Below are 16,135 nucleotides of genomic sequence, written 5' to 3'. Positions count from 1 at the left end.
CAAAAATATAATTAGCACCTTATAATTATTTATGAACTTTTATCTTGAAAATTAGTACATATTAGACAGTAAAAATATTTAAAATAAAAAAAACAATCTTGATGGAGTGGTTAATTAAGGGCATAAAATACTGCTTTACATAATTAATGTGTTTAAACAAAAGTTGCATGTTGTTTGTTTTTCTTCTATAGATTTTTAAAAACTCTAATTTATCTCGGTTAGGTATCCTTAAACTAGTACATTATAATTGGATATTTAACTAAAATAGAATCATTTGAGGAAATGAAACCTTTAAAGGAATAATTAAAATTTTTATTGATAACAATAGGCTAAGGGCAATGAGGACAACAAAATTTGGCACTATACATATTCACATTCAGTGACTGCTCATGAAGTGACCTCAGATTTATCTTTAATACCATAGACATTGTATTTTCTTCACCATTAATGATCTCTCAAACAATTCTCAAGATCACCTACTGTTGACATTCTTAATTACTCTACCGTATGTCTCTATAATGAACCCCATTTGCCGAAATACTCTTACGACTTTCATTTTGAACATAGAAGGCCAACAATACCACTATTTTAAAACCCACGCTGCTTTTTTTCTGGCTTATTTGTTTATGTGTCCTTCAAAATAAGTTTAAATATATTTGTGTAGAAACTAGTTCAGTCGAAGATTTTAGTTAATAAAATAATTTAAAGATGCAAAAACGGAGAAGAGTCAAATATATCAATTTTGACTTTACAAATTTATTTTCAAATTATTTTTTATTGAAGATATAAAAAATTTTAATCTACAATATTTATGTATTGTAAAGTCGTAACAAAATGCCAGAGTATCATTTTATAATAGTGGCCTGTTATAATGATAATATTTTCAGGACTGATGAATGAATGAATAATGAAGATTCAACAAATTATGAAAATTGCATATTAGTTATTCTATTTATATATATTTTTCTGTAGTTATACAAGTTCTATATATTTAGGTATGATATTCGATCTTTATTTGAAATAGAAATAACATATTAACAAAATAATAGTCGAGCTAAAAATAAAATATAGACAGCCATGTTGACTTCTTGGAAGAAAGATACTAAAACTTGGCAGTGGTGGTTGCCTAAGGAATAGCATTATAAAGAATTTTTATACGCAATGATAACCTGCATCGAAACTTAGGAATTCCTTCGATGAGAAGGCTACATCTTCATGAAATTGAACATGAAATGGATCCTTACACACTGAACAGAATCAGACACTGAGAACTTATGCAATAGGGTTCGAGGGGATAGAACGTAAATTAATTATATAGAACTACAGATAAAGGTAACTAATATAAATATTGTTGGAAATAAATTAATTGAAGTTCGCGTAGGACTATTGTGTTCAGTGCTTAATAATGGTCAATTTGATGAACTGGATAAAAATATCTTTGCTATATTCGATCTTCATTTGAAATAGAAATAACATATTAACGAGATAATAGTCGAGCTAAAAATAAAATATAGACAGCCATGGTGACTTCTTGGAAGAAGGATACTAAAACTTGGTAGTGGTGGTTGCCTAAGGAATAGCATTATGAAGAATTTTATACGCAACGATAACCTGCATCAAAACTTAGGAATTCCTTCGATCAGAAGGCTACATCTTCATGAAAATGAACATGAAATGGATCCTTACACACTCAACACAATCAGACACTGAGAACTTATGTAATAGGGCTCGAGGGGATAGAACGTAAATTAATTATATAGAACTACAGCTAAAGGTAACTAATATAAATATTGTTAGAAATAAATTAATTGAAGTTCGTATAGGACTATTGTGTCCAGTGCTTAATAATGGTCAATTTGATGAACTGGATAAGAATATCTTTGCTCACTTTTTTCTGCTCTTATCGTCATCATTAAACTTCCTTCTTGATATGTCAATGTTAATCAACAATAATTTACGTACATAAACACTGTACCTAATATAAATTTATTTATTTCTAGGTATATATTGTTTAGCTTGTGAATACTGTGGTAAAAAGTATAAAAGGAAACAACACCTTGTCGAACACATTCGCTACGATTGTAACACAGAACCTCAATTCACATGTGGAGCTTGTTACAAAAAATTCAAAAGGAAATCCACACTACATAGACACACGATCATCTGCAAGGCTAGGAGCAATTAGTGAGAGCCAACTGAGGTTAATGAATACTTCGTATTTCCGTGGGTATAGTGCAAAACTCTTAAATTATTAAATTATTATATATGTTTATATTTGATATAATTCTCACGCACTTATGGAAATAAATGTTAACGAATGCTGAGTTTTATTCTCCAGTATTTGTAGTATTACCATAAATAAAAATATCGGTTTTGGTTTTGTTTAAATGTTTCTAAAGTTGTCCTAGGAATCAGCACAATTAGCTTTTGACAAAAATCTATAATATCCAATTAAATAAGAAACGCGGAAAAAAACAAACTTTATTTCTAATATTAATACAAAGGAAGCTTAACACTAAGATGTAATAACTATAATGGATTATTATATACTATAGACTAGCGTTGGGAACTAGACTAGCGTTGGGTTTCAGTCATGTTCGCACGGTTCGACTGTTTTGTTCAATTCGTATTGTCAGACGAAGATGTCCTGTATAAATTGTGAGAGAGGAAAGGACGAAGATAATTGCTTGCAGTTAATTTTATATGTGGTTTTATATTTTTATATTTTCCGGTAGTATAAGCGAGACGGTGATGTACATATTCCTTCACGTACTAACTTAACGTAATAATTTCGTTTTAAACGTAGAATTACCTTTATATTTGAATGTTCCATGGATCTGTAAAATGAAATAGAATTTTTCTTTGGAATTGAATAATACCCCACAAATGTTTTATCGTATATTAATATGTTAATTGCTATTATTTATTATACAATAGAACTTAAATAAAACCTAAAAACTAAAGATGTACGATAACCATAAATACTAAGTAAAAATTAAGCATATACCTAATCATGGAAAAATAACTAATTCATGACATAATAAAAAATTATCGCACAATAACTACTAGAGCTTTTTTAAATAAAGTAAATGCTTTATTTATTATTAAACGGAAATATGTTTTAACAAAAATCGACAGAGTAATCGAAATATTATCTATTATTGCCATAGAAGCCGTCAAAGCTATTTTACTATTTATCATTCACAATTTTAATCTTTTTACCCTATTACATTAACACTCTCGAAAAATATCGCTCCAAAATGCTGCTATATTAACATACAATATATTGTTATTTACAAGCAAACTACCAAAAAATCATAAAACTATATATATTACATATAAATCTATGTAGGCATAAATTGGGTCCATTTTTGTCAAGGTCGCGGCTAGGACAACAGAGCCAAAACGTTAACAATCAGTCGAATGAAACTAGTGGAACCAAAAATAGTAACTAAAGGTATGACTGGAACAGTCGATAGTAAATAGTAACAAAGTCAGTCGGACCGAAAATAGCGACTGAAAACAGTTACTGGTAAAAGTAGTAAAATCACTAGAACCAAAGATAGCTACTGAAACAGTTGATAGTAAAAAGTGGTCAATTACTAAACAGTCGATGCTCGTTTTCAGTGGTCACTACTATAGACTAACTTACGTACTAAGGATATTCATATTTATACTATTTTAAAGCTATATCAGCACATTCTTAATGACTAATAGTTACACTAAGGCAAGCATAAATGATCATATAACTATTCTAATGCGTTTTTTCTAGCAAGATTTTCAAGAAAAAAAGGTTTTGACCCTTGTGACGTCACATGTTGATGTAAATTAAGCGAAAACATTAGTGGACAAAACATCAGAAACAATTGCTTTGCGTGTTCATTATAAATTGAAAAGGGTATCAGTAGTGTGCGGTACCTCAAAACAATAATTCGTCTATAAAAACTCTCTAACAAAGCAGTTTTTATGTTAAATTTGTTTGCGGCATATTTGTAAACTCTTTGTAAAGCAATCAGTCAATGACATTGCACAGTTTTAAGTATATCATCCTCAATTAACATACCTTAACGTTTTGACTTCCAGTGTACATATATTTCAATCGCGTTTAAGCTAAAAGTAGCACAGGGTGAATCCCGTAAGATATCCTGGATGCTCTAAATATGTTCTGGTTAATAAGAACAATATTAACCTTATATAACCTGGAATATAATTCTATGAAGAAGTGCTTTTAACAGATAATTTTCCTTAGAACTTTTAGATTATCGTATAATCTTTGACATTACTAATTTCTGCTCAACAAAAATCTTTGTTTGATACCAAAAACTCCCCCAGGGAATGTAAAGGGAAGGGACATATAAATTGTTGACAAAAAATGGAGCTATTTACCTTGGCGAAGGTTCCGTGGTTAGTCTTCTTTCCTGAAATCGAAAGTTAGATAATTTATCTTTAGCAGCAACAAAAACTCAGTGAAAAACCCAGGTCAGTTTTATTGAATTACATGTTACATTAAATCCGCTTAGTACAACCTTAATTTACCAATTAATTTATTATTATTATTCTGTTAAGCACGGAATAAATACATCAGTATTTCCCAAATTAAAATTAAATAGACTACTTAAGCCATAGTTATTTTTTTATTAATTACATCTTACATTATATATGGTTGGTGAAAACTTAATTTATTACTACTGTTCTGTTGTACTTTCATTAATACACAAACAAGGCGAGTACGGTATTAAAACATCAGTATGTAGTTCCTAAATTAAAATAAAACTAATCTACTTAAGCTAAAATTAAGAATACACTTATACATTAATGTATGTATAAACACGTGTGGTCTGGTTCCCTTCTTCTGATTTCCTGCCTGTTCTCCAGTAGCTGTATTGCTTCCACATTGCTGTGATTTAGCAACCTTATTTTATGATTTAGAGGGAAACCTTGGATAACTTCGCAATTCTTCGTTGATTATGTGGCGATAAACATTGTAATTAATCGAAGAACTATGGTAGCGTTAGATTACTAGTAGGTTTGATGTTTTAGTGCAATCCCATAGGGCCAAATAGTCTTAATGAAGATACGGTAATTAAAACACAGAGAAAGCCATCCAAGTTAAAAGTACAGCAAAGCAATTGCGAAAATTTAGAAGAAGTCGGTTCTTCCAAGCATCAAGTAAAGACTGATGATGTGGAATCGAAATATAAGGTTTCCACTCTAAAAGAAATGAAAATTAAGATTTATGAATTAATATAAAATATCGATCTAAAAATACCTGAAAAAATCTCGTTGAAAAATCCGAAATGAGGATTTAAAATAATTTCGACCAGAATGATTTTACTAAAACGTCATTATTTAATTAATAATTTCCCATTTGTTACGAAGAAATGGTCAAAACAAGATGCGCCTTGGATATGTTTCACCAAAAAAGACAATAATCAACAAAAAAATCCGTTTGTCTTTGGAAATGTCTTTCGTGATGATAAAATTCAGTGAATTAGGTAACGCAATTTATTATTAACAGGTATTTTTTCTTGCCAAACGTCAAAAAACTATCTAGCTAATATGTTCGCATTGTAAATAGAGTGTAAATAGCGAAATTATTGACCAAACTGTGAAAAATACACGAATCTCACTGGAGACTGTCCTAATAATCATTATTTTTATTTTATTTAATAATTTCGTAATACCTTTTGACTCTTCTTTACAATATAGGGATCAACGTGCTTTTAATATGAGGTAAGTCTACTTTTCCTTCCTTTATTTTAATGTTACCAGTGTCGTGTTACTGTAAATATATATGAACAATGTAAATACGAATAACTATCTTCAGTCTTTATTTCTCGATTTCCTCAATTACTAAAACCAAAATATAACACCGGTCATATCCAGTTGTAGATCACGTGAAAGTAAATGATTATTTCAGATTCTCTAACTCTGGATCAGCTGAAGGCCATGATGGGGACACATAATCTTTTTGCTTGCAAAAAATGCGGCAGGGCTTACAAGAGAAAGAGCTCCCTGTACAATCATTCTCGGTGGGAGTGCGGCAAAGAACCACAGTTCAAGTGTGCTTATTGCCCGTATAAGGGCAAGCAGAAGATACACTTCATCATGCACGTCATGGCCAAACACAAAGAACACAAAGCGGAGGTGTTGAGCAATAGTTATAAGTAAAAATGAACCAAAATTCTTATAAAATCACACTAGAAAAAGTCACCAGAAAAAGACTTAGTATTACTAATTTATTTATATTAAATTTAAATATTCGGTTTGGTTTATATATTGTCGTTAACATAGTTTATTTATTCCCTTTTCTATTTCTACGTTCATGGAGGTACAAGACTACACTTTTATAAGACTAATTTAACAATATTCTATTTTGACTGACCTACATCAATACAAAGTACAAATATTAAAAAGGCAATACAGAAAACAGTATACTTATCATACCATCTATATTTCCACTCTAAACACAAATATTCCTTTCGTATTTTATTTTTTGTTTCGTTTATTATTTTTTTTTAGATTTAGAAAATTAAATTTAATTTTTATAAAGAATTCGGTGGAAGAATATTTTAATATACATATATTTATTTATATAGTTTATAGATTGATCGAAGAATTCAAGTTTGTTTTAATAGTCTTCATGTTATTAGAATACACGTTTTTTTATTATATAAATATATTGAAATGTATACCCATTGCTGGATAAAAATATTATATTAGTAGGAGGTTACCCTCAGACTGGGTGAGTTAGTTTTAATGCCGTTTTAACTTGTGGATCGTAGTTTGAAACCGACGTTAAACCAAGTGTTGGTAAGGGGAAAGACTAAAAGATAATAACACTAAGGGGCTATACCTTGAAGACTTGAATAATGAACCTTTTTAGTTATTTTCTCGAAAATTATCCAGTGAATTAAATGATTAATCAAACTGATGAAACTATTAGTAGTTTGAAATAAAATGTTGAGCATAATATAAAGATATAATAAAATATACGATAAAATATATAGTAAAATATATAATAAAAATTATAATAATATAGTTAAAGCCTAAAATGGTGTACACCGTCTACAAAAAAGAAAAAATCTTTAATTTGCATTATATTTCTGTGGTATCTATGATTTTATTATTTTACTATTTGAGAGTTTTGGACAAAAAATAGACTTTAAAAGTTTAAATGATACAGATTGTAGTATTTTGATAAAGCGTGGCAAAGTTCACAAAGTGGTGAGAAAAATGTGTGCATTATTTCAATTAAGTTCAAAAGACCTGATATATCAACTCGCCCCCTTTGTCTAATTGCTAAATTTCTCTTTCTTATAACTTCATCTCTTTTTCTCTTAAAGAAATTCAAAAGTATAGGAGATTTTTCGAGTGTTTCGATGAAAGTGCATACTGCTAAACGAGAATGGTATAGCCCCTTAAATTTTTCAGAGATTTAGACGATTATTTATTCAAACAATCTTAAACAGCATACTCCGATGAATTTATAATAAGAATTATGTACAGGTCATATAGCAAATAAATGATATTTTTTCCAGCAAAATAAGTTCACTATGACACGTTTCAGACAATTCGTAGCGGTTTTTATCATCATTTCTGTTTTGACTGAATGAACAAAAACAAAGTACAAACACAACAAACTATTAAAATCACACATACACACACCTGGGCAGTATATTTATGTATTATTATTGTTATTTATTTTAGTTAATATCGAATTGTTATTTTTACGAAATATATTTTTTTATTTTTTTTTTCTATAAAAAGGATTAATTTTAAACTATCTGTTTGGTTTTGTTTTATTTATATTAATTTTTCATAAAGGACTCTTGTAGCATTCAACCTTATCTATCGACTATTCATGATGCTAATTTATTTATTCAATCAGCCTTTTAATAGGTCAATTGAAAACTTCCCCGACCTGACACATAGATGGCGCTACTAGAATTAAATCCATATGTTTTTTAGTTAGCACCAACCCTCAAAAGATGCGTGTACAGATTTGACAGCTGTCGGATCATTAGTTTGTGAATTATTGCATTTTGAGTGAAGCAACTTTTGTTATTGTGAAAAAATTGATAAAAAGGAATTTAGCGTGTTGATAAAATATTGCTTTTTGAAGGGAAATTATACACTTGAAGCAAAAACTTGATTTGATGCCGAGTTTCCCGATACTGCCCCAGAAAAATCATTCATCAAGGATTGGTATGCTAAGCTTAGACGTGGTGAAATGAGCACCGAAGACGGTGAACGCAGTGGACACCCAAAAGAGGTTGTTATCGACGAACACATTTAAAAAATCCATAAAATGATTTTGAATGACCCTAAATTGAATCTGAATAAAATAGCAAACACTCTAAAGATATCAACTGAACGTGTACATCATATCATTCACGAATATTTGGATATGAGAAAGCTCTGTGCAAAGTGGGTGCCGCGCGAGCTCACTTTTGACCTAAAAAAAAACCAGTTGATGATTCGGAGCAGTGTTTGAAGATGATCAAGCGTAATAAACTCGAGTTTTTGCGTCAATACGTGACAATGGATGAATCGTGGCTCTATCATTTCACTCCGAAGTCCAATCGACAGTCATCCGAGTGGACTGCACACGATGAACGCGCCCCAAACCGTGGGAAAACGTAACAGTCGGCTGGCAAGGTGATGGCGTCTGTATTTTGGGATGCGCATCCAATAATTTTCATTGACTCCCTCGAAAAAGGAAGGACCGCTTGAAGAACGATTAAAAAATCGGCTGTCACCTAGTCAGGATTGTAAAGCAGTAAAGCTAAAATGGCTTTGTGTTATGGGAACTACCCTGATGCAGTATCCAGTCATTCTGGTCTAGATATTCGGTTCGCAATAAGATTATAACAACTGAAACTATAAATCCTATATAAATTGTTTAGTGACAATGTTAAAGCTATTTTTTTAATATCATGTAAAAAAGAATTATGGGACAACTTGTTTCTCGTTAATTGTGGTCAAGTCTAAAAAACCTTTGAATGAATACCTGAAGAAATTCAGTTATTATAGTCTCGATTTCATATATTTTCAATCACTTGTTCTTCACTCTATATAATTCCCAAATATTTATCTTAAAATCAAGTTCATAGAATGATGAATACTTACTGGAATCTTGTTATTGTGGTACATCGGTTTCGTAATTTTAAGACATAATAGCAACTACTAAACTATTTGAACTACAAACAGCACGATTAAATTACCAGGCATTAAAGTACCTTTTTTTCATAAGCGTGATGTGCTTTCTGGATATTATCAAGGAAAGATATCACTCGTCTCTATTGTTTGTAAGTTTCCTCCAAATCATAACCTTCATTTTTCCATTTTTCCTTTTCATTCTCACAATATTAATATAAAAAAAGGACTTTTACGTTAAGCCATCTTAAAATCACCAGTCTGTTGTTTTCTAATTTTTCTGTAACTATATAATCAGCCAGTGATTAAAAGAGTTTAGTTTTACTTTCTTCCATAAAGACTTACTGCTTCTTTTAAACCAATGGTAGTGGAATGTAAGTGGTAAAACTAACAACATTTTTCAAACCAAGAACTATCAGTACAATATAACGAATTACCCGTTGATAAGCTTAATGTTCAGGAGTTCAGAACCTATGTTAAATAGTAGATCCAATCCAGATACAGAAAGATCCTACCATTTTGATGAAAAAAATTTACATTTATTCTGATAATACCTCTTTTGAAACTGATATTACTGATATTTAATAAGCAATTTGAAAATAAAAATAGTATTTACCTGTACTGTTGAATATAACTTATTGTAGATATTTTTATAAAGTTTTGTTTAGATTATAATTTTAGTAATTATACTATATTTTAGGCGAACAATGTCCGCATTGCTTTAAGCGATACAAGAACAAACGCAGCTTAGCGAGCCATCTCAGGTTCGACTGTGATGTCAACGACAAAATCTACAGCTGCGACATCTGCGAATACACAACGAGGCGTCGATACAGCGTCAAAAGACACAAAATCAGTGTACACGGTTACGCTAACTAGCTTTTTTTTTCTAACACGAATAAACTAAGATGTACTTATATTTTGTTTTTAGTTAACGCTAATAAAAATAGATTTTGGTATAACCCGTCCCTTTTATGAATTTGGTCGAATTAGAAGAAAATATGAAACATTAAATATACGAGATTAATTACAGTAAACTCTACACTGCTATCTCCTCTTCAGTTATACTTTGATTAGTATTTTTCTATGAAAAAACTTTGATTTTGTACTTCAACGGGTGTAACAAAGATGGACAAGATGAGAATGAAATAAGTAAGAGAATACCTGATCAATGAAGCAATGAAAGAGTGCATATTAAGAAGACTGCTTAGTAGGTAGGCCGATATTCTTCGATAACATCTTCAGGCCGATATTCTTCCATCTGATTTCTGTCCAAAATATTGTCCTCTGCATCGTGACAAGTGAGTTACCCTTCGACATAGTGTCATCACCTCTTAACCAAAAGTTTCAGTGATGGTAAAAATATTCTTATCTATTTCTCGGTACTTTTTCTTCTACTATAGAGGTATATCCTGCACTTCCTTTTGGTTTGCTATTCACCAGTAATAACATCAAGATAATGAATAGTCAGTGAACTCTTTGAGAATTGTTCCCACACCACAATATACCAAGTGCTTCTTCCGATAACTGTTGACATGCTGTCTTAATTCACAGTGTCTTCAGTAGATATGTTCAGATTTCAAAATGTTATCTTAATATTAATCTTTTGGTTTTAGTTTGTCTCTCATTTGGGTCAGTTGCTAGCCAACATGTTCAATTTTGGTTATTTACATAATCTTTTGAATAAAAATGGACTTCAACACTGTAGGTTACGTTGTTTAGTATAAAATAAGTTTTCAAATGATTATGTTTTTCTTAAAAACCCTAGGCATTTTATAACTTATATACATGGACATTTTAGGTTCATTCTAATTTTTCAGCAAAATAAATGAAACAAATAGTGAAGGATTAACAAAAGTGGGATATAATTTTAAAGGATTTATAGAATTATGGTGTAATTTATTCTACATCGCATCAAACGCTTTTATATTACTTAAATATTTTATATTATTTGTATTACTGTATCATATATCATTTGCTTTTTCCTCCAAGCGTCAAATATACTGAATTGAATGCACCATTGGCTAGGAATTGTATTGTGTCATCGAACGTCGTGTAATAATAGTCATCGAGTGCTATTGGAAACATACTCCACTTAAAGAACAATTTTTTCGATATATTTAAGAAAGAACGAGTCATTCAGTGGGAAATGTCCAAATACATTGTTTAACTGGACGCTAAATTGAACCAAAACTATCAATACAATCCTTGAAATAGAAACGACCAAAAACCTTTAAAATTAATTCACTAGTTTTATATCAAATAAAATTACGACTCATCATCATTCTAAGCCCTTCAATGGTCAGTTCTTAACAATGACTAATAAAATAAAATAATTCGCGCGATATAAAGTTACTACCAGCTCCATTGTTATTTTAGAGTTTCGGTGGGTGGTTACCATAGACTAAACAGGTATAGTAACTGATAATCAACCCATCCAATCATCCGCGTGTTTTGCTCACTCATTACATTCACCGTTACTAACCAATTTCATTTTAGAAACCCGCATCATCTGCCCGAAATGTAAGAAGGACTACAAGAACATAAATTCGATGAAGTCGCATTTCTCTCAAAACTGCGCCAAGAGCACCTTCCTGCACTGTCCCGTCTGCGAGTACGTATGCAAGCGCAAGTTCCAGCTGAAGAAGCACATGCACAAGCACGACTTCGAATTAACGAGGAACAGTCTGGGTTCGAGTCGCGAGAACGCCGAATTTCTGAAAAAATGAAAGGAGATTTGCGAGACGATGTGTTCGATTTTAATTTTAGGTATTTAATAACTTGTGTGTCGACATATATGACATGTAGGTTAGGATTAGAAAGGCATTTTCAGTTAGAGTGACTGGTTGTATCCGTTAACATTATTCATTAATACACTGGCATTAATACAAGCTGTCAAAAAGCCCGCTATGGTATCTTATTATATTTTAATTGCATACCAACTTAATGCATTTCCAATACGCAAATGTGATTGATCAAAATCCTATCTAATGTACGAGCATTCAACTTTTATTAAGTCTTGTGTGAGTATGCAAATAAGTTTATTTAACAACATCACCGATATGATTTATTTATTATTATTTTTACGTTTTGAACCAATTAGGAGTGATTTACTTGCTTCAACTTGAAGAAGTATGCAGCTGACAATCACAGAAATTGTCGTAAAATGTTTTGAAAGTTTAAAAACAACAAACGAGTTCAGTATCGAAAACAAAGAACATTGCGGAAAGCCGTAAGTGGTGTAAGTAAGTGTTGGAAGCTCAGTTTGAAAAAAGAACATTATGGGAGACTGTTTCAACAAATGCAGGAATGTTGTCGTCACCACCACTACACTTTTAGAGAACTTAACGATCAAGAGACTGAATATTCTCTTTGGAAGGCGGTTAAAGAAGTACTAATATTACCGCAGACTACCCTATATCATGTTTATGTGTATGGAGGTTATTTAAATGTTTTCTTAACTGGTATAATAATATTTCCTCTAATTTTTTCATCGCAAATTTCAAATTAAGAGTAGTCGCTACAACTACAACTAGTTGTATTACAAGTAATTGTTGCCGACTAATTTGTCTCTACAGTAACTTAACTAGTACCTATCTAGGAAGTCCCATTGGCCCTTACTTAGTACATAATAAAATAAAAGTTAGTAGCACTTTTAAATGTTTCTACCATTTGGTTCATTACACACTTTACTGGACAACTTTACAAAATTACACGGTGTATTTCTCTTAAGTCTGTGCCCTAGTGTTAGCCAAGACTTGCAACACTTCACTGATAACATGTAGGAGGAGTCTTTCCTCATGTCAGATTACTAATATTTTAATTTCCCCTATAACAGTTGCAATCCGAAGATTTCGATGTTGAGTTTTCGGCACTGTTCCGATAATATCTGACTGTATCCGCAGTACTTTCTTTGAAATACTTGTATTATGTTGATATTAGTTGCCAAGAACTGAGTCCATAAGTCTATATCGCTTTTAGTGTTTGTTTCTACACCAGCAACTTATATTATGTACGGATAATTTTTATTTTCTTCCAAATAATCAATTTTTATAAAAACCATTTTTTTGTATTTTAATTCGAATTCTTTTCTTTTCTTTATAGGTTCGTTCCAACGATGTTTTGTATCAAGATTGATCCCAACTTAGCATTGTTACCGTATAGGATAATAGTATTATTCATATTTAATGATATATGGACAGTTTGACTGTAGGTGAATTATGTACTCTCGAAATTTACTGTCGTTGGCTTTTATTCTCCATATCTCGGTCAACTTATTTAAATAATTACTTGCGCGTTGTAGATTACTGATTGGTTCTTCGCTATTGTCGCCAATATCAAGTTTCGCAGAATCACCAGCAAGTGTTGCCATAGTAACATTTTCTTTTTGTGGTACGTCACATTTCACAAAGAATGTATAAAAAATAGACTTTATTAAATGAAATAAACCTATAACACAATGATCATGTTAAGAAACAACATGCATATTTATAACGTGAACAATCACCATTTTTCTGTCTCTTTGACGGAGTTTTGCAAACCAATCGCAATCCAATCAATAATTTGCATCTCGATATCGTTTTTTCATCTATATTAACAAGGAGCATCTAAACCGCAAACTGTGAATTGCTAATATTCAATGGCATGTTTTATATAATTATATTACTTTCAATAACTTGTTTTTTTCAATCGTTTTAGCCTGGTACGAATCAAAAAGGTTCCACCAAAACATATCAAATACTGAATTATGAAAATCAAACAAGTTTCAGCCATATTTTAACCCTACATTATATTGTTTTCTTAATAATTTGCCTAACTGAACTGTCACTATGAGATGCACAATGCTATTGTTCACAAAGAGTCTAATTTATAGGTTTATAACTTGTTGTTTTTTTTTCATTATTATAATATACGTTCTAGCACAGCAGAATCTCAACTGGATTGATCTGTTGTATTTCCAAAGTATTTCTATTTTTTGGACGCAGTAGTACTTTGAATATATAGATATAATTTAAATATATAGTGAAGGAATTTAATAGTTTATATTATTAGCGATTTTTTTAAATTTATGATGTGTTTACTAATTACAATCTTTCCGAATTTAGTTAACGAATGTCCTTTTCAGTTTCCGGAAAAGTTTGTCCTATCTGCAAGAAACAATACAAGAACTTCAACACCATGAAGTCCCACTATTTCCAGAATTGTGGCAAAAAAACTTTTCTACAATGTCATCTTTGCGAATACTCCTGCAAAAGACGATTTCAGCTCAAAAGACACATGATACGCCATAGGAAATGAATAAACCCGCAGGACATATCGACATATTCAAATAATCGTACAATATAACAAAACTTAGTACTACTGGTAGTACTGAATGTTTCTTGCATAGTATTACAATAATACTCATATTTATTCTTAATTATTTCTTCTAATTCATTATTGTTCTGTTTGAGTGTAAAAATTATTGTTTTGTTCAATATATTTACCTAATAAGTACACAAAGTCCAATAAATACCTGAGTGTAAAATAAAAATCCTTGTCATAGCCCTCCCACAACAGATACTCTTTCTGCTAACACCATTATTCTTTTAAGGTACCGTTGCAATTGTTGCTTCGTAAGATACATATTGTATCCCAGTTTATTGTGCCACCTGAAAGAATGTGAATGGAAACCGAGATTTAATGGCATATTGTGTTGGTTCAGCTACATGAAGAAGGCAAATCTCATTCGCTGTCTTAGAATTCTCCATCAAACATATATTAAAATTAGTTCTAATACAAGGTAATCAAAAAATACCCAATTTTATCTAGATTAATGATTTACCTCCGTATAAATGAAGGGTGTGTCTGTCTGTCATTTAACTAAATTACTAACATAACTTACATTACTAAATCAGTTGTAACATATGACGAATTATTCCTGTGAAAAAAACGCTAATAAGATACTGTAAAAGGAATTATTTTGAAATATATTCAAATAAATGAGTACATACTAAATAACTCAATAGCAGTAAATGGAGAACTATTGATCGAAATACATGTCAACAGCCAATGTTAACATATCTTTTATTTTTCAAATGATGGATTTTTATTATTGATTTGATTGATTAGATAGTTCCTGGATATTTTTCTCATTATCTGAACACCTATAAAAAATTCCACTTTTATTTCAAGACCCTATTTTAAAGTCTTCGTACTTCTTTTTAGCCCACTTTCATAACGCCACTGTTTGGATGATTCTTTTATAGGTGTTACATATTAGCGTATCCACACTTTATACTTATAGTTGCAGTCATTCTCGTCAGGATGCGAGAACATAATTGTAGTTATTCTCCGGCGACAGCAGACACATTTTTGTGAATATGTGACAACTCTTACTAATTACTCTGCCTACTTACTCTAAGACTCATCAAACAATATATCTACATGTCAGCAAGTTATTTAAAAAAAGGAAGCATTGTCGAGCTAAAGGTAGCAGCTTGATCAGACAACCTGTTTTTTCAGATATGCTGTAGTAAAATTTGTCAAAACTTTCAAATGTAACGTCTGGTTATACTTCCATTATGTCCTTGGTTTATAAGAGGATGCTGTTTTTGCAAAATGTCATTGAAGGAACGCTTATGTTTTGTTCATATCAAATTAGTATCATACTTATATCGCATTTTATTCCTTATGCTTCTCCTTCACGCTCTAAACCTTGATCTCTCAGTCTCATATGGTCTAAAATAAATGCAAGTAAAAATGTGTAGTTCATATAATTTCAATTTTGTCCTCACTGACGACAACGGAACAGATAGCCTGGTTTCAAATTACACCTTTCATTAGATATGTTTAGATATAACAAGCCTAATTTACAAATTAATTTATTAGTATTGTTCTGTTAAATTTGCATCAATGCCCAAGCAAGACGATAGTGTAGTATAGTATTTGCCAAATTAAAATCAAATTAGACTACTTAAGCTAAAGCTAAGGGTAA

At 31.0% G+C, this 16,135-nt stretch overlaps 1 protein-coding gene across 1 annotated transcript; it reads left to right on the top strand.

Annotated features, from left to right (window-relative positions):
- Window positions 1–4,372: 4,372 nt before the first annotated feature.
- On the top strand, window positions 4,373–11,888 carry LOC143203397 (zinc finger protein 711-like). The gene is made up of 4 exons (XM_076415514.1): window positions 4,373–4,430; window positions 5,921–6,160; window positions 9,860–10,024; window positions 11,659–11,888. Exons 1-4 carry the CDS (start codon window positions 4,373–4,375, stop codon window positions 11,886–11,888), a joined length of 693 nt encoding a protein of 230 aa, XP_076271629.1.
- The last annotated feature ends 4,247 nt before the right edge of the window (window positions 11,889–16,135 follow it).

Source organism: Rhynchophorus ferrugineus, unplaced genomic scaffold (assembly GCF_030347505.1).
Source record: "Rhynchophorus ferrugineus isolate W39M unplaced genomic scaffold, kcgeb_rfMv2 rfM10, whole genome shotgun sequence".
Lineage (NCBI taxonomy): Eukaryota > Metazoa > Arthropoda > Insecta > Coleoptera > Curculionidae > Rhynchophorus > Rhynchophorus ferrugineus.
This window is presented reverse-complemented; position numbering and strand designations above follow the sequence as displayed.

Bases quoted from the DNA above. Each gene is read 5' to 3' on its own strand.
- LOC143203397 (XM_076415514.1), top strand. From the start codon at position 4,373: ATGGAGCTATTTACCTTGGCGAAGGTTCCGTGGTTAGTCTTCTTTCCT. The intron at 6,161-9,859 runs GTTATAAGTAAA...ACTATATTTTAG, and splicing joins AGCGGAGGTGTTGAGCAATA to GCGAACAATGTCCGCATTGC. The intron at 10,025-11,658 runs GTTACGCTAACT...ATTTCATTTTAG, and splicing joins ACACAAAATCAGTGTACACG to AAACCCGCATCATCTGCCCG.